Here is a 19,963-nt window from a genome sequence, read left to right as displayed (position 1 = left end):
ATAATAGTCACCTATTTTCAACTGTCATAAAATCTCATTTGGTTCACTATTTACTTTTATAGCAAGAAAATTTGCCATCCTTGTCTGGTCTGATGGACATGCAACTCCAGATGCAGAGCATTATGGTTAGCTGCACATCATTCAACTTCATCTGTAGCTCCCGATGTGGTCATCTCTACATTCGGGAGACCAATTACAGACTCAGTGACCGGTTCGCGGAGCATTTTGCTGTGCATGCATTAACCAACCTGACCTTCCAGTTTCTATCCACTTCAATTCCCTCTCCCACTCTCCTGGAGGCCTCTTCCAGTGTTAGAATGAGGCCAAACAGAAACTGGAGGAACATCTTCTATTTCACCTTTGAAGCTTACAGCCCAATGGCCTCAACATCAACTTCACCAACTTTAAAGTCCCTTCTTCCCCAGTCTCATCTCATATCTAGCCCCATTCCTCCTCTCCTCCCTGACCTGTTCTAACCCGAACATCTTCCTACTCACCTATCCACTTCATCCTTCCCACTGACCAATTGCAATAACTATGTACCTGCGTCCACCTATTGCCATCCCACCTACCCTTCCCTCTCCTCCCCTTCTATATATTTCTGGGCTCCCCCCTCCTCTTCAGTCCTGACAAAGGGTTTCAGACTTTCATGCACCTCAGATTCTGTCTGACTTGTTGTGTTCTTCCAGCTTCACATCTGTTGACTGTAACTTCCAGCATCTGCAGTCCACACTGTCTCTTCGAAATTATCACCAGTTCCTGAAAACCAGTTTCTCAATCCAAAACATGCACCAGTACAGATTTGTCTTCAAAAAGCCTGTTTAATCATGGATGAGAAAAAGATAGAGCAGGGATATACCCTTTATTGCATTTGAACTTGCTCTGTCATTTGATAATATCAAGGCTTTTTTGATTATGGTCCTAATTCTACTTTCCTGCCATTCCAGTAACCTTTAACTCCATGTTATTTAAAAATCTGTCTTGACTCAGTCTTCATTAGATTTAGATTTAGGTTAAATCTCTACAGTATGGAAACCGGCCCAACAAGTCCACACCGACATATACTTGATGACCTAGCCTCCCTTTGTGTCTGGGGAACAGCATTCTAAAGATGAATTACCCTTTTAGGACTGAAATCAATGAATGATTAATGGAGTCATTGGAGTAGTGAAGGCAAAAGGATCGTTGAAAAACAAGAACCGCTTGTATTTGTGTAGCACCTTTTAACATAAAATGTCCAAAGACACTGGTAACAGAGGCATTTCAACATATCAGACGGCACTGCATGATAGAGAAGATTCTGGAGCAGAGCTTTTTAAGCAGTGTCGTAAAAGTGGAAAGGAGTGTGTAGAGACAGAGTTTTACGGATGGAATACCAGAATTTGGGTCCATGCTACAAGTAATGGAAAATTGGGGATGCTCCAAAGGTCAGAATTAGAGAATTTTATATCACTCTGGGTAGGATGGTTGAAGGAATTGAATTGTTTGAACTAATGGAGAATTTTATTGAATTAATTGAAGAGAGCATAGTTATTTTCTGAATACTGAAAATGCTGGTTAAATTTCAATGTCAAAAGTCTTGATTACAGTCACAGGTTAAAATGTATCAAACTTGTTTGATGTAAGATTACAAATGTAGATAATTCATGAGTAATGCAATTCAAATGACATTTATAAGCAATGAGAAAATTAACCTTTTTAGGTATTGAAAGTTTGTTTTAGTATACTAAGAAGACCAAAATTCAGCTACCACATCTTGTTAAATTGCTTGACTTGAAGTCAGTCAGCAAAACTAACCATTAATATGCAAAAATGTAGTTATGATTAGAGAATTACAGAACTTAAGTATACTGTAAATTTTACATTCATGCCACATTCTGAAAATAACTATATTGAACTCCCCAATGTTTTTGTTATGCCACTTCATAGCAACTTAAAATTTGTGATCACTTGTAGATAAAGAGAGAACTTGCTGTGTTGTGAACAAATTTTACGTTGATGGCTCTAAATTGTGTTTTTTTTCAACTGGGTGGTAGACCTTTACTTACCAGAACAGGTCAGATGTGTACTACTTTCGCCTAATTAGTCTTTTTTTCTGCTTAACATTTACTGAAATTGAATACTGCATTGTTGTACTGGAAGAGAAGTAAGGAAATTTGACTGACTTACTTCTGTAGCATAGCCTATCAGGTTGAGATGTAGATTTTTGATTGTTGAATCATGTCACTTGATTTGCATTTGTGTATCTTGATTCTGAATTAAATGCCATTTGGTTCAGGTGGATATTACAAGTTTGATCCTTTTAGAAATTTGTTGTCATATGAATTCAACTATTTTACTGCAATGATCTCTTGTCCAATGTGCAGAGACAAATACAAAGTCTTGGACAGGCGGGGAAAAGGTCAAAGGTATAGTAGAAGTGTGTCATAGCATGCTAGAGAAAATCATTTATGCTCGATGACTATTATGACTATTGTTTGCAGAAATGTATTTTATTTGAGCCATGTTTCATTTATTGCAACATTGTATCCTCAAAAGTTTGTATTCTCATGCATGTACACTTGCTCAATTTAGGTTTTGCTGTCTAAATATTTTGCAGTGCTTTTTGTACTGGCTTAGTGCTTCACTTAGTAAAGTTCTCTATGCTCAGTTGAAAATGAGTTAGGGTGCTTTTAGATGTATCTGTATCTTTGATTGCTTAACTGCGTGTAGTTTTTCATTCTGCTCTTGTGAAAGCATTTTTGGACCAGAAGCAATTTTGCATGGTGGTGTGCCTAGTTTGCGCTTGGAGCTCAAAGCAAACTTTTTTTTGCCTTTTGGGAATTTGTTGTCAAAAAGAATAAATTTGTTGTTTGCTCTGGGTATTTATAGTTACCAATTTTATGCAAATTTGGAAAAAGTTACACCCCTAAAGTGCTTTTTTTTAAAAGGGCTGGCTGGCATGAAAAAAATGTTGCCTTAAGGTATTGACCAAAAATCAAATCAGTTTTTTTTTTGAGAGAATGTTTTCATTAGTTTCGAATACATAGCAATAATTGACAAAATTTGCATTCTGAAATTAGTAGTCACGTTGAAACGAGTCAGCAACTTCTGGAAAAATATAGTGTATCCATTTCTCTTGGGTGTGCTTCGGAATTGCACAAAATTTATGTGCCTGTCTTTTTGTGAGATGCGTGATGACACCTTGAATTTATGTAATGCTAAAGTAGGTCAAATTTGAACTCTGATGCTCTATTTAATCATTTAAACATAGAATCTTATGTTATGGGAGATGGCACAAAATTTAAGTTGAACTTTTAAACATTTTCATTTTTAATTCTATTTGATGAGAGCACCAATATATTGAGAAACATACTTACCCTGCATGTTGGTATGTATAACATCGTTTGAAACTCACATCTGACATTCCTTAATTCCACAACAGAACTAACTTCAATATTCCTGTTCTAATGATTTTGGCAACATTTGTCTTGTTCAGTTTGAATTATAGACTGATAAATGCTGCTTCATGATAAAACTATATCACTGGAAATATAGCCCCCTGTATAAATGGCAGGCACAGTTTGAAAGAAATTGATATGTGTTTTGGGGTTTCAAATTTTATACATACTTATTAGAATTGACGATTTAAGCAAAATAGCCATTGGGAAATACATGGAAAACTGTACCCTGTAACAACATAGTATGGCAGTACAAATTATTGTCATCTAACTCAATTGGAGAGCTTAGATTTGAATGGGGAGTCAGTTAGTTCAGTTGGTCAAATAGTTCGTGAGTGTTTAGATGAATACCAACAGTGCGGGTTCAATTCCCATTCCAGCTGAGGTAGACTTAGTAACTGCCTCCTCATTCTGTCCCTGAGTGTGGATGAGAATGGCAAACCATTACTGACAAATCTGTCAAGAGAAACTGCTTGGGCCAGACCATAATCGGAAGATGAACAAATTGTTTGCAAGACACAACTGTGAATATGAGGTAGCTAACCTGTTGGTTTTATTGGTCTTATTATTTAGGCAGACCACACAAGAAGGAAGAATGAGTTGAATATACAAGCAAACAAATGAAAAAAACTGATTAGATACTTGGAAGTGCAAGTGTGTTTTTTCAAAACTTATTTTAAGCTGTTGCAGGGTATACAGTTGCCAAGAGCTAATGTTTGATTGAATAAATATAGATAAATATATTTCTACACCACTGAATTTGCCCTAACAATGAATGTTTTCCTTTAGTCAAATGCAAAGTTAAAGCTAGTAAGGAGCCTGGCTGTGTGTGAAGAGTCTTCTCCTCCGCCCACAGCTGATGTTCCACAGGATAATCAGGTAAAATGCAACAGTAAATGGATTAAGCAAAAACCCTTGCCTGATTGGTGTTGTATTTTGCTGCTTGAAATAAATGCTTTCATTTTGGAGAGAAATAACTGTCTTGTTAAATTCTCAACCTGCATTTAATGAGCATCAATTACCTTGCAGCAATACATCAACTCAAATTTAGATGGATAGGAACTGATTTGTTGATAATGTGAGGAAAAGAACACTTGTATAAATCTAAGGTTGAAAGGCTGAGAAGAAATGTCAGTAATAAGAATTCTACCAAATGTAATCCTATTTCTCTTTACTGCATTTTCTAGAATTCATAAATAGTTGTAATTTAGTCTTGTAGTAATTTTCGCTATTTAGTTTGCGTTTACATCAGTTTTTGCGCTCTTGAAGATCATACTGCATGACAAAGAAGGTGGCTTCCAGTTTTTGGATTTTAGTATTCACAAAAGTCCATTTTCGATTAGATCTATTCGATTAGATAATTTCTACCAAGTTGAATTTTTTGGTGTGCTATTGAGAACCCTAAAATAAATTTTAATTCTGCCGTCATGGTTTGCCTTTGTACTCAAAATAACCTGAAAATATTAACTTTTTATGGATGTTTAATACTGGAAAGGTCATTACTTAGACCAGAAGACAAAATCATTTGGATTTAAATTTCATCATTACATCTTTGTTTTTCCTTTTATTTATTACATTGATTAGAAATTTGTTGGGAATGAATCTGTGAATGTGGATGTACTACATCAAATTTTTGTATATGTAGCTCGAATTTCGAAGTTGTGAATGGTTGTCTTCACGAATATGAAACTTCAGAGCAGGAATAGGGATCGTGTATTCCAGGTTTGCTTGCTTTCTTTAAAGGAGGAAACACAGTTTAATAGGTGCACAAAAAGTTATGATGTTGTTCTACGGAACATAAAACTGACTTATTCAAAGCTGGTGAGATTTAACCTCGTCTTTCAAAGTTTCACTATGAAAAGGACCTTTTGTCCAAAAAATTTAAAGCAGCAGTTGTGATGTGAAGTTGCTGTTAATTACAGAAGGGTATAAAGATGGGATGTTGTTCCTCAAACTTCTGTAGAGTTTAATTGAAAGGAGGCCAATGTGTAGGAGGCCAAGTTTTAGATTGGGAATGGAATAAGTCAGTGCAGCTTGACTTATTTATTATGGTGATAGTTTATCAAGTTTGAAATATGTGCCTGTTTTATGCCATAACTTTAAAGCTTTAAACTGTTGTAATTAATTATTATTTCTTTGATCTTAATTAGTTGCTATGTGTAAATGTTTGCACTCTAACGGCTTTGTTCATTTTGGACTTGGTACGTGTGTGTGATTTGTAGAATAGAACAGTAATGGTAAAGATTGCTGTTTCATCAATGTTGTATGATTTTGAGTTTTAAAAGAAGTGGGATTTGGTTTGCTAAGTGAAAGTGAGACAGTCCAGACTGGTAAATGGGATGTAATGGGGGGAGCTGGTGAGTTGGGGGTTGATACCCTAGTGGTATTATTGCTGGACTGTTTAATCCAGAGACACTCCTAATGTTTTGGGGATCAGGGTTCAAATCCTGCCATGGCAAATACTAACATTTGAATTCAAAGAAAAAAGTCTAGAATTAACAGTCCCATAATGATGATTTGATTATCAAAAAAACCCATCACTCGTGGCCTTTAGGGAGAAAACTGCCATCCTTACCTGGTCAGGCCTACATGTGACTCCAGGCTGACAACAATGCGGTTAACCCATAACTGTTCCCTGGGCATTGAGGGATTGGCAACAAATGCTGGCTGAGCCAGCAATGCTCCCATCCCATGAATGAATTTTTAAAAACTAGCTGAGTTAGTAATGTGATCTATGCAGACTGAAACTATAATAATTGAGACATTGTTCTTTGTTGTGATTTTGGCTGATAATAATGTTTGTTCTTTCCATCTTGTTTTCGTATGTTAAGACTGCGTGTAATTTAATCTAACTTCCTTGATATGCTTTGAAATCAGGATTGTAGGTGGTTTATGACAATTGGTGTGGTAGAGAACATAAAAATGTTGAATAACAGTTGCTCAAATATGTAATCTTAATTCAGATATTACGTTTTGTGTAGTTGTATACATAGCTTGTGTCATACTTCTGTGCTTTTCGCCTGATTATGTCATTTTGATAATACCTGGAATGTAACTTCAGAGGTAGCAGTTAAACATGTAATGTTAGAATGATTATTCCTGAAAATGTGTTGCTGGAAAAGCGCAGCAGGTCAGGCAGCATCCAAGGAACAGGAGAATCGACGTTTCGGGCATAAGCCCTTCTTCAGGAAGAAGGGCTTATGCCCAAAATGTTGATTCTCCTGTTCCTTGGATGCTGCCTGACCTGCGCTTTTCCAGGGATGCTGCCTGACCTGCTGCGCTTTTCCAGCAACACATTTTCAGCTCTGATCTCCAGCATCTGCAGTCCTCACTTTCTCCTAGAATGATTATTTGCTAACTTAGAACTTCAATATCCCAGCAGTAGATAGCACTGTAGCTCCAGTGTCTGTATTTCCCAGCAGGCTGTACACATGAAATAATTATTTTTGGCTCTGTCCTTCGCTCCTGTTCCTGTATTGTAATTTAAGGAATTATTTTCTTGTCTATTCGTTGGCTGCCTTCTGCTTTTGAATGAAATGATTAATGATTTTCTTTTTAACTGACTCGTGGGACATAGACAACGCTCGTTGGCCATTATTGATTGCCTGTCGCTAGTTGTCCTTAAGGTGGTGGTCTTGAACCGCTGCAGTCCAGTACTGTAGATTGACCCCTAATGTCCTCACACTGATGTTTGGTGATTTTGTTTTCAAATATTTGATGCTTTCAGTCCTTTTTGAGGCCTTCTCACCATGGTGGCTAAACCTTTCAACTTTAGTCATTATCATGAAGACCACTTCTGTTATCTAGCCCTTGCAGTGACAGCAGTTTAAAAAAGTAAACTTGCAGTTTTGCATAAATATTGACTATTATAGAGCAGAGATAAAAGCAATGTTCGGGGAGCTTGACAAGCATGTGAATAGATGGACTTGGCTTGACAGATGACATGCCAAAGGATCATTGGACCAGAGCCAACACTGGCTTACTTCATCAAATTTTTGTCATGGTGTTCTGATTATGCAGGCAAAGACTGGGGCATGGTCAAGGCTATATGCAAGTTTAAGGACAAATGAGGATGCAGCGTGTGCGTGTGAGATCATTATACATTTCAGAATGCCTTGCATGTAAACCTTAAAAGCTTTTACCTAAAGTCATAAGAACCTGTAACATGATGAGCCTGTTGGGCAAGAGCCATTTTAAGTCTGCAAAGCACTGGAAGTATACAGAAATAATAAACAACCGGTCAGGAGAAATGAGACAAACGGGTAAATGGTGAGGGCTAGTCCCAATACCCAACACTGTCTCTGATGTTGATTGCCTTGTTCAAAACAAGAGATCTTTATTATAAGTAATATTCATTGTCCACGTATGTATGGAGAATTTCCACTTTTATGAATGATCATGGGGGTTTTGCCAGTAGTGTTTGAATAGTCAGTGTATAATTATAAGTTCACTTGACCAGCACCTTTTGTGTTTAATTAATATTTAACAATCTCATCTTTCCTTTCATCATATTTTGGTATGAATCTTCATTTCTTCCTGATGTCATCCCTTGATTTGATCATTCATATCTTCTCTCTGTCTCAGAAGTAAGACCTACACCTTTTATTGATTATCTATTGCTCTTTTGCTTGCTTTCTCTTGCTCTCGCTGTCTATTGAGAATACAGGAAATGTATGAATCAGAAGCGAAAAATGCAGGTAGAAACTTGCTAATAAGTTGCATCTTTTGAATAATGACATAAGACTTCCTTCAGTTTTAGAGATTAAACTCTAGCCTAAACAATGGGTTTGTTTTCAGCCAGCATCAAGTTACCAGACCTTCCTGGTACAGCTATGTTTGGTAAATATGTATAAAAGTCTATCTCCTCAAAATGAGTTTCAGTGCATGGTGAAATAGTTTTTTTCTGTGTATGTGAGCAAGGTCACTTTCTGATGCCTGGCAGGTTTTTGTAGGATCTCTTTAAAAGGAAAACCAGCAGATTTATAAGACTTGGAGCTTCATAATTTCATCTTTCCTCAGATCTTTGCTTTTTACCAATGATTGCCTGTTCTTCATATAGTTACAATTTTATTTATTTGTCAGAGGAGAGTGTCTCATAGTTATGTCACCTAACTTATTAAATATTGTACTGGCACTGTTCCATTTAACTCAATGATATGAAACTTGTGTCTCCTGAGTGGATCAATGACACACTATCCAAGGTGTTTAACAATTTTTAGAAATTAATTTCAAAAATTTGGCCAAGTATATTGAAAGAAATAATATGTGACATGTTGCACACAACTATAAATAGATTAAATCTGTTTGTCACGTGGAATATTTCTCTTAGAATTTTGCTTTGTGTTTACACAGGACAAAATTCACCTCCAGTTAACACAAGCATTTGATAAAGAAGATCAGACCATAAAAGATGAAGCTGAAAAGGAAGAATGCACAGAGAAACCAGATAAAATAAATAAAAAAATGTTATCGAGAGGTTTGCATTTCTTCATGAAGATATTTCAAGAGTTTGGTAACTAATGATTTACTTACAAGTGAATGAAACTTCTCATTCTCTCTCTCCCAACCAGATTCCAGCCAAGAATACACAGATTCCACTGGAATAGATCTTCATGAATTTTTAGTAAATACTTTGAAAAATAATCCCAGGTATATATAAAACTGACATTTCTGATTTTATATTCAAAAGATGCAATACGTTGAGTTACATAGTGCCCATGATGCATAGTTTATACAAATTAGGAAAACTTATTTGTGCTGGAGATGAAAGATCAAAGCCATAGTTATTTACCAAGTAATAGTTTACTGGTCAAATAAATGTATGCTAACCTTCCTTTCAGCAGCTCTGAATTGTAACCATGGTTGCCTTAATGATTTGAAGGATTCTGAACCACTACCAGTAGTTGTAAAACAATGTATGTTACAGCTACATAATTGATTAAACACAAAAAAACTACATTTCCGAAGGTGCAAACCAAGAAAATTACTACCAAATGGAGATAGTAAAAATAGTCTTTCAATAAAGAACTAAAGCTGGCAGAAGCTCTTCAATAATTGTATTATGAAAGTCTAGTACATGATTATGCCAGGACAGAAAACTGTACTGTGTCAGGTTCTACTTGTTTTAACTGTAAACTAGATACAAACTTATAGATTTTCTAAATAAATAACCGTGCACTCTTCCTGTGCGAGGTCTTTTAAGGCTGATCTCCAATCAAATCATCAGCAATATTGCAAGTATGCATAGCAAATAGTTTTAATGCTACATGGGGGAATGTGCAAGACTGGAACTAAATTATGAACAATTGAAGCATTAACATACTCGGGCATTAAACAGCCTTGTGCTGTAATTATGATAAATGCCATGATCACGCAGGTAGTAAAACTCTTTCATATTAACCTTTGATAGAAATGCTTAACTAATAACTTAATCTTGGTTAAATGTAGCCAAGCTTTTACCCACAAAATTATAATTTTGCTGGTAGCTGGCATTCACAGTTGGATTTTCTGTTTTGCTGCTGTTCAACTTGTTGAACAACTGTAATATTTAAATGACAGCTATTTCTCCTGAGTTCAGTCCTGGCTCGTGCTAACTACAATTGTAACTGAAATTCAGAGATAAAATGATATGAAAATGGATTAAACTGCAAGTTAACCATAACATACTCACGTTCTACTGCCATCATTGGTGCATTGGCTGATGGCAGTCACATTCTCCAAAGAAACCTTCCCCGAAAAGATTAATCTTAGAAGAGATAAAGCCTTTATGTAAGGATGCATTTCTACTAAAAGTGTCACAGCTCAGTAGAAGGTTGAGCAAGAGTAAGGCACTCTAGAGGAGAGTGTGTAACTCTGTTCTACTCCAGAGGCTTTTGGTCCTTCAGATGTGATGTTGTTTGGAGTCTAGCACATCCAAAATCACTCTGGAAAGGTGGTAAATCTTGGTGATTGTGCCTTAGGACAGCCATTGTACTTTGAGCACAAAATAGTGAAAGAAAACCTCTATTTTGATAGAACTACATGGTACAGCATTACATAGATAATGAGCATGATAGTTAGTTATTCTTCTACCAATGTTTCCTTTCCTTTAATAAAAGGTGTAAAATCGGATTTCCTGTATCACCTGAATTATGACAATGAATCCCAGAGACCCTTTTAACTATTTCTGCAAAGACTGTTTCAGTTATGCATATTCCTGTTTTGCCTTTTGTATGCATGTGTACTTTCCTACAGTGATATTGCAGATGTTTGTCCTATGAATAGTGTCAGGTTAGCACAGTGTAGAATTCACAACTGAATAGAGCAACACCATCAAACCAATAGTCTGGATTAGTGGTGCTGGAAGAGCACAGCAGTTCAGGCAGCATTCGAGAAGCAGCAAAATCGATTTTTCTGCTCCTCGGATGCTGCCTGAACTACTGTGCTCTTCCAGCACCACTAATCCAGAATCTGGTTTCCAGCATCTGCAGTCATTGTTTTTACCCATCAAACCAATAGTATTAACTCAACAGAAACAGAAATTGCTGGAAAAGCTCGGCAGGTCTGGCAGTACCCACAGAGAGAAGTCAGAGTTCATGTTTTGAATCAAGAGTTCTGAGGAAGGGACATTTGACTGGAAACATTAGCTCTGATTTCTCTCCACAGGTGCTGCCCGACTTGCTGAGCTTTTCAGTAATTTCTATGTTTGTTTCTGAATTTTGTTTTTTTGGTTTTTACTTAGTAGTAACTCATTATTCATGTCGATGATGTTTGTCCGCCCTTAATCTGTGCTGTGGGCATTGTCCACAACATAGCATGACTCCACTTCTAAAATGATTCATTGTCTGCAAGGTGGTTTGAGAAATCAGTCATGAAAGTTGCTGCACAAGTTTTGTTTGTTTCAGAGGTTTCAGGCTACTGAAAAATCTACATAGGCATAATCTGTATGACTGTTGAGACACATGCAATTTGTTTCAGTTGTATAGGTTTGGGTATAGTTAGGAGCAGAGGTTTTGTGGATACTTAACCACATCAACAACACCAATTCACTTTTTATACAGGCAAATCTGTTGTACCCATCAAGACATTCTTTTACTGGATTAGCTGTCGCCAAATAGGAAGAATCCCATGGGTTTCTTGTGAATCAGATTCTGAGTCTGCATCAGAGGATTAACGTCTTTCTGAGCTTCTGTTGCTAGAAATGTCAGTAGATCCAACTCCATACGGTTTTCTTTGGCTTCATAGTGTGTTCTTCTATGAGCCCAGTGATAAATGGAAGGCCCTATCTGGTTTAATTTTTGACTTTGTAGCCTTTTATTTATAAATTGAATGCATATCTGTTAACTGTTACATAAGTAGAGTAATGCATAGGTTGTTTTGTGTTTAAGCAACCTGTACATGCATACTGGAAATAGCAATCAATTTTTGGCAGTAGATTCATCATTGATGGAAAAAATATGTTGTGCTTGTAGGGAATTTATTTGATAAGTATATAGCTCCTAGTTGTTTTTAAGTTTCAACCATTTGAACCATGTCACATATTTAGCAAATGAGCACTGCTGATGGACTTTTTTTTTGTTCTCCAGGGATAGAATGATGTTGCTGAAGTTAGAACAAGAAATTCTGGATTTTATCAGTAATAACAAGTAAGAACTGATACTGATGTCTTAGCTGAATATGTTTTCACAGCTTGTGTATTGTCACCAGTGGTGTCTCTTTCTTCCTCTTTAGTATTCAATATAGGAAGTTTCCTCCAATGACCTCCTATCATAGGATGTTGTTGCACAGAGTGGCTGCATACTTTGGCTTGGATCACAACGTTGACCAAACAGGAAAAGCTGTGATCATAAACAAAACTAGCAACACAAGAATGTAAGTGATTTAACTACTGAAATGTTTTTATTTATAATTGAGTTAATAATTTGATTTGTTTGAATAAATATTCACTTGAGCATTTGAATTGGACGCTGGTGTTAAGAGTGAGGAACTTTAACAAATCATCACCAGAAAAGGAAACTGAGAAAATTGAAAAGAACTGAAATCTGACAGATTCCTGGGGCTGAAGGGCTTCATCTTAGGCTTTTAAAAGAAATGGCCGCTGAGATGATTGCCTTGTATTTAGTTTTCCAAAACTCCCTAAATTCTGCAGAAGTCCTCTGCAATTCAAGAAAGGAGGGAGAGAGAAAGCAGGATGCTATAGGCCAGTTAGCCTAACATTTGTAAGGGAGAAAGTGCCAGAATCTATGATTAAGCAAGTTATTGTTAATTCAATCAAGCAGAGTCAACATGATTTTGTGAAATGAAAATCATACCTGATTAATTCATTGGAATTCTTTTGAGGAAGTAACAGGCAGCATAGATAAATTGATGGATGTAAAATTTTCAGATATCCAGAAGGCACTTAACGAAGTATCACATCCATGACTCCTTTGAAAAATAAGAATCCATAGTGTAGGTGATAAATTAGCGTACATAGAGAATTGCTTGGCAAATAGGAAGCAGAGGATGAGCATAAATGGGTTGTGGTGGCAGGATGTGACAATGATGTGCAACAGGGATTGGTGCTGAGCCTCACTTATTGACAATCTGCAGAAATAATTTGGATGAAGGAACTGAAACTATTACTAAATATGCTGATGATACAATGATAGGTAGGAAATTAAGTTGTGAAGAAGACCGTAATCTATAAAGGGATTAAAGATTAAATGAACAGGCAAAAACTCAAAATCTAGAATGTAATGTAAAAAATGTCAATGCCCACTTTAGTAGGTAGAATAGAGAAATCACATTTTATTTAAGTAGAGATTGCTCAACAGCTGGTGGGGTGGGATTTGGGGTCGTCAGTACATGAATCACAGCAAGTGACTTAGAATGAAATATCATGTTTATTGGAAAGTGAATGGAATACACAAGTTGGGATGCTCTACTGCAGTTGACAAGGTATTGGTGAGACCAAATGTGGAATACGGTGTACCATTTTAGTGGAGGATGTATTGACACTGGAGGCGGTACATAGGAGGTTTACAAGATTAATTTTGGAATTGAGAAGGTTGCCTAATGAGACATTGAATAGAGTGGCACTATAATGACTCAAATTTAGAAGAATGAGGAGGAATCTTACAGTAACATATGAAGGGAATGGATAACATAGAAACAGGAGGCTACTTTAATTGGCCAGTAAAACTAGATTTAGGGGATATAGCCTCAAAATAAGGGGGAGCAGAGTTAGGATTGACTGGAGTTGGAACTTCTTCACTCAAAGGGCTATGAATCTGTGGAATTTCCTGCGCAGTGAAATAGTTGAAGCTACCTTGTTGAATGCTTTTTAAGGCAAAGATAGATTTTTGAACAGTAAAGCAATTAGGTGGTATGGTAAACAGGCAGGCAAGTGGAACAAAGTCCACAAAAATCTCAGCCATGGTCTTGTTGAATGGCAGACCAAGCTTGATGGGCCAGATGGCCAACTCCTGCTCTATTTCTTTGGTAATGTTCTAAGGACGCAGTTCAGAAAAGCTTAGATTAGAATCCCTACAGGATGGAAACAGGCCATTTGGCCCAACAGGTCCACACTGGCCCTCCAAAGAGCAACCCACCCAGACCCATTCCCCTAACCTATATTTAACTCTGACTAATGCACCTAACACCTATGGGCAATTTCACCTGACCTGCACATCTTTGGATTGTGGGAGGAAACCAGAAAAAACCCACGCAGAGAGGGTGAGAATGTGCAAACTCCACACACAGTTGCCCTAGCCTGGAATCGAATACAGGTCCCTGGCGCTGAGGCAGTAGTGCTAACCACTAAGCCACTATACTGTCCCAGCTGATGACTGGAATATGGTGGATTACCTTTTTCAGGAAAGATTGGACAAGTTATATCTTTCTTCAATTGGAATTTAGAGGAACGAGGCGATTTTCTTGAGATATAAGGTTATGAGAGCACTTGACAGTGTGGTTACAGAATAGGATGTTTCCCTTTATTGGAGAGAATGTAAGTAGGGCACAAGGTTTAAGTCAGGAATGAGAATTTTAAGCCAAAAATGAGAATTCTTTTGAGTCTTTGAAACTTTCTTCCCTCGAGAGCAGTGACGATGTGGTCATTGAATATTTTCAGGGAAGCTGTAGGTTGCCTGTCTTGTTAGCCAAGAATCTCTGGTTTTTGGGGTAGATAGGAATGCAGAGTTGATGCCACAATCAGAACAATCATGATCTTGTTGAACAGCAGTGCAGGTTAGTGGAGCTGAATGGCCTACTCCTGCACTGAATTCATATTTTCATATGGCCGGCATGATTCTTGCCCGAAATGGCACAAAGGGAGAGGTAAGATGCATGAAATCAGTCTCCGCAGTAGATTGCACCTGAGGGCTGAGTTGTAGGGCTGGTGGGCCTGTCAAATGTAAGATTTTATTGTAAATTTGAGTAATAAGGACGTAGGATCTTTTGTAGATCAGCAGAACAAGAATATTGGATAAGGGATAACGATGGTTGAATGTAGTTATTGCACGATGATTGATTCAGAGGCCAGAGTTCAAATCTCGCGATGGCAGGTGATGGAATTTGAATTAAGAGTCAAATGATGACTTATCATTGTTAGAAAAGCCCAACTGTTTCACTAATACCCTTCAGGGAAATGAATCTGCTGTCTGACCGACATGACTTCAGACCTGCAGTTAGATTAGATTCCCTACAGTGTGGAAACAGACCCTTCAGCCCAACAAGTCCACACCGACTCTCTGAAGAGTAACCCACCTCCTCTGACTATTGCACCTAGCAACTATGGATAATTTAGCATCGCCAATTCATCTGACCTGCACATCTTTGGAATGTGGGACGAAACCAGAGTACCTGGAGGAAACCCACACAGACACCGGAAGAATGTGCAAACTCTACACAGACAGTCGCACAATGCTGGAATTGAACCTGGGACCCTGGCGCTGAGAGGTAGCAGTGCGAACCACTGAACCACCATGCAGTTCTTCATGATGGATGATAACATGCTGGCTGAGCCAGCAACACCCACATTCTGTGAATGAACAGAAAAGAGAATGAGAAATATGGCTGTGATTTTGGGATTGGAAATGTTTATGGAGTTGAAGTTAAATAGGGCAACATGGTGGCTCATTGGTTAGCACTGCTGTCTCATGGTGTCAGGGCCTGGGTTCAATTCCACCCTTGAGCCACTGTGTGTGGAGTTTGCATGTTCTCCCAGTGTCTGCATGGGTGTCCTCAGTGCTCCGGTTTCCTCCCATAGACCTGTTGTTGTGTTGCCATTGTCTTACCATACCATAAGTGCTGCTGTCTCATTAGAGAGAGAAGCGACTGGTGGTGATTTAACCTGAGAGTCACCAAACTTCAGGTGAGGGAAGAGATTAAGAAGGAGAACCCTTCATGGTGACCTCAAATCGGTGATGGGAATTGAACCCATACTGTTGGCGTCACAAACAAAGACGTGCAGGTGATGATTAGCTATTCTAAATTGCCCATAGTGTTCACAGATGTGCTAGGCAGGTGCATTAGTCATGGTAAATGCAGGGATAGGATAGGGAGGGGATGAGTCTGGGAGGAATGCTGTTCAGAAGGTTGATGTGAGCTCGAGCTTCCACACTATAGGGATTCTATATGTTCAGCTGAGCTATTGCACCAAAGTTGCAAACTGCTTAAGTGTAAGGTAGAGGGCAGTAACCAATTTGAATTGATTTCCTAAGTGCAGTTTTCAGTTGGGATGGAAATTTAAAGCTATAGCTTTGATATTCCCAAAGTTTTGTTCGAGTGATTTGCAGTTTATTGCAAGACCTCATGTCAGGCAATTCTGAAAACCAAGGGTGTAGGCGAGACCGGACTTATGGCAACAGGAAAAATTTGTGGCATGTTGTCCCATGTGGTGGTATCATCAAGTTAGCAGCCTTTGGATAAAGAATACGAAGGATGCAGGATAGATTGCTCTGGGATTCCAAAGGGATCAGGTTGAGAATGTAAAGTTGCTACAAGTAATTAAATATGTTAGCTTGAAATTAAGCAAATCTAATCTCTTTGGTTTAGGCAACAGGATAAATATTGGGGAGATGTGATGTACTCAACCATGTCAGACTGGAGTGACTTCAAGGAGGGATAATGTTCTATTATCATAGAGGATATTAATAACTTGGTATGTTTGTGTTGTGACAGCAACAAACCTGACTTGGACCTGCATAGGAAATGGCAGGAACGATGATGAAGGATTTGACATGACATTGCATGATGACATTAACAATGTAACGCAGAGTAATTATTAGCAATATTGAAAATATTCTACGCATGGTTTAAGCAAGTTGTGCAGAGTTTAACATTAAACATGCTGTCTACTCCTCTCTTGGTGGCAATACGTAATTTTTCTTCATTTATCTTTATGAAACTGGTTCTTGTTTTCTTATTTGTGGTGTTACAGATGTACAAAAATGAGTACACCTTGTGCCAAATGTCTAATTAATACTTGTACAATTAAGGTTTCATTTATTCCATTCTATAGCCACAAAAATTTGTCCATAATTGCAAAATGCAAATCGAAAATAATTTGTGATGCCTTCCCTGTTTGAAGGAAGGAATCCCAAATTTGCATCAAATTCTGCAAGTGTGCTTAAACTCTCGCATTCATTCCTATTTAAACTGAATATATATCACAGCAAATTGGTACACAGAAAACAACTTTGAGACATTGAAGGTGATAGAACAAGTGGAGAGAGCAGTTAATGAATATAGTATCTTCAGCTTTAGCGTAAGACCTGAGCAAGGACGTCATAATGAACTTGTTTAAGGTGCTTGTTTCACCTGTGCTCAAGTGGTTTCTGAGAATGGCAACACAAGAATGAAGGTAGATTGGAGATGTAACTGTTTTTCTTGGAAGAGAAGTCTAGGAGTCTTGATAGAAGTTTTGAAAATCTTGAAGGGTATGGGGCAGTGTGGATAGAAATAAACTACTCCCACTTGTAAAAATAAGCACAGATTTGAAGTAATTTGCAAAAGAAGCAGATGTGAAAAGAGAACACTTCTGACTTTTTTTCTCTCCGGAGACTGACCAAGTTGATTTGAATCAAGAAATTGAAAAATCATTGTGGTGTACTTTGAGATTTTTGAAATTTTGTGCAGAATGTCTGTTTTCAGTCTCAAGACCAGGAGAACAGTAGAATGTTTGGATTTCATACTGCCTGCCATTGATGACTTAGAAATATGTAATTTGCATTATTCTAGTCATGGTTCAATTTTGTTTCCTCGTAGACCTGACCAGAAGTTTTGTGAACATATAAAAGATGATGCAAGTGATGATTTTCAGAAGCGATATATCTTAAAACGAGATAACTCAAGCATTGACAAAGATGATAACCAAGTAAGTGCTTAATTTGAGTGCAGTCTTGGATTTCATCTCTCTGTTTAAGAAGATTTGTTGTATTGCTATTTTGTTTTACATATTGTATTTCTTTCTGAAGAAGCAGATATATTCTAGTTTAATATCATGGAAATTGTTAAGTATTTGAAACCATTATTGTCGTTGAGATGTGCATTGAGACATTGCTAGACTAGTTCACATACAGTTGCAAAACACCAGGCATCTTGGAGTGTTTTTATCAAATTACCAAGTGTAACATTACTTTTTATTTATATTCTGTTAATAAAATGATGTCAATAATTAGTATTTCAAAATTTTTTGTACTCTTTTTAGACTGGAAGTTTTATGGAGCTGAAATTTTAATAAATCAATTGGAAGGATTAAGTTAAATTCATGCTATTGCTTTGGATAATAACTTAGTTCAGATCGTGTATTTGTTCAGGCATGTGCACCATGCTCTGGAGTCATCTTTTAATAATATAATTCAGTTGTTGAAAGTTTGCGGACTATTTTTTTTTCTGTACATTGTTTAAATTCAATGAAATCATTGAATTTAGTGAAGAATTTATTTTGTTTTTTCTCAGGTAATCTTTTGTTCACAATGCTTTGTGTGTGTGTATATATACAGATGCCACGTGCATCAAGTCCTATATGATCACTGTAGTAAGCATTATTTGACACTCTGAAGAGAAGAACAGCAAAAGTATTTCAAGGATGTTGCTGTTTGGGCATTAGCAAATGCTGGGTTTACCATGATGTCAGGTTTTTGTACATGGTAATCATTGACAAGTTATTAAATGGGGATACCTTTTTTAAGTAATCAAATGACTGTTTAGCACAACAATGAATGATTAAAGACTGCCCAAGTTTGTATACTTCATGAGTTTTTTTTTTGAGCGAATGCTAACCAGCAGATTGATCAGTTTAAAACTTGGTTCCATAGTTTACTTTCAGTTCAGCCTAGGAATGATCATTCAAACATTGTAAGCATTTCTCCTAACCAAGAGATTGTTCACAGGTGGTACTGGAATATTTCATAGTAATCAAGTCTAAGAGACTCCTATGTTAAACAGGTTATTTGTTTCAAATTAATCACTTAAAACTGCCTCCCGGAAATGTAAGGCAAAATTGGGAACATCTGGAATTAGTCAAGGCAATTGTGATAGAAGCACAAATTGCCTCGGGAAAATGAAAATTTATACTTGAGAAAGCACCTTTCTTAGAAAGGGGTGTAGCAGTACTAATATGGACAAATTAAATTCCAAAAGCTTTTTTTGGAATTTGTTTTCAAAAATATCTATATTTTTGATATTGTTAAAGCTTCAATTAAATTTTTTTTACTTTGAAATATTTCAATCTCCTAAGAAGACGATGTGTTCAAAATTTCCAGATACGTATCAGATTGCGGGATGATAGAAGAAGCAAATCAATAGAGGAGAGGGAAGAGGAATATCAGCGGGTCAGAGATAGGATATTTTCTCAAGATGTAAGTATAGGGTGGGAAAGAGGAGTAAATATCTGGTTTTAAATTGGATGTGCAAATAGATGTTACAAGCTTCGTATAAGTAGTTGAAAATCTGGAAGGCATTGAACTTGATTTGGTTGTGGAGATTTCAGAGTAAACGATACATTAGTAAACTGAAAGTTGCATGGTAGTCATGACTAGGAAATTTTTGTGGAGACTTGCTGTACGCTATGGAATGCTGTTTCATAGACCCTTGTAAATATAATTAGTTGTCACCTATCTAGAGGAAAGGCCTGGATAAAATTCAAGCTCTTTGAGCAGGAAGTATATAAATGAGAAGCCAGCAGAATGGTGATGGGTACATTTTATTCAGTCAATTTTGTTTTATCAGCTTAACAAAGATTGGTTGCTGACAGTATTAGATGGCCACAAATCTGAAGTCCGATGCAGAGCAGATTAGTGATCATGTTCAGGTGCTCTTGTAAAAGTGTTTGACAGGACTTTGCATGCTTGCTAAATTTGAGATGGGTACTTTAGAGTCTCAGTCACAATTCTGATGTTGTGCTTTATAAGCTTTGCCACTGTCACATATAAAAAATAGGTATGAAGCTCTGGTAAATGATAGAAAGCTGTGTCCTTGAGCAGAGTGTTTGAAACGGTAATGTAAATAATGCTTCTGACAGATGGCATATAGGACTGAAGCACTTTAAGCACTTTTTT

The 19,963-nt window shown here is 37.1% G+C and overlaps 1 protein-coding gene across 1 annotated transcript; it reads left to right on the top strand.

Annotated features, from left to right (window-relative positions):
* The first annotated feature begins 83 nt into the window (after window positions 1–83).
* On the top strand, window positions 84–19,321 carry LOC122551697 (R3H domain-containing protein 1-like). Its single transcript, XM_043694027.1, has 9 exons — window positions 84–125; window positions 2,367–2,408; window positions 4,230–4,319; window positions 8,793–8,916; window positions 9,011–9,089; window positions 12,005–12,064; window positions 12,150–12,290; window positions 17,670–17,778; window positions 19,169–19,321. The coding sequence occupies exons 1-9, from the start codon at window positions 93–95 to the stop codon at window positions 19,304–19,306; spliced, it is 816 nt and encodes a 271-aa protein (XP_043549962.1). The 5' UTR covers window positions 84–92; the 3' UTR covers window positions 19,307–19,321.
* The last annotated feature ends 642 nt before the right edge of the window (window positions 19,322–19,963 follow it).

The sequence above is a fragment of the Chiloscyllium plagiosum genome, chromosome 7, assembly GCF_004010195.1.
Source record: "Chiloscyllium plagiosum isolate BGI_BamShark_2017 chromosome 7, ASM401019v2, whole genome shotgun sequence".
Classification (NCBI taxonomy): Eukaryota; Metazoa; Chordata; class Chondrichthyes; order Orectolobiformes; family Hemiscylliidae; genus Chiloscyllium; species Chiloscyllium plagiosum.
The sequence above is the reverse complement of the archived record's forward strand: the minus strand, read 5'-3'. Positions and strand labels throughout refer to the sequence as shown.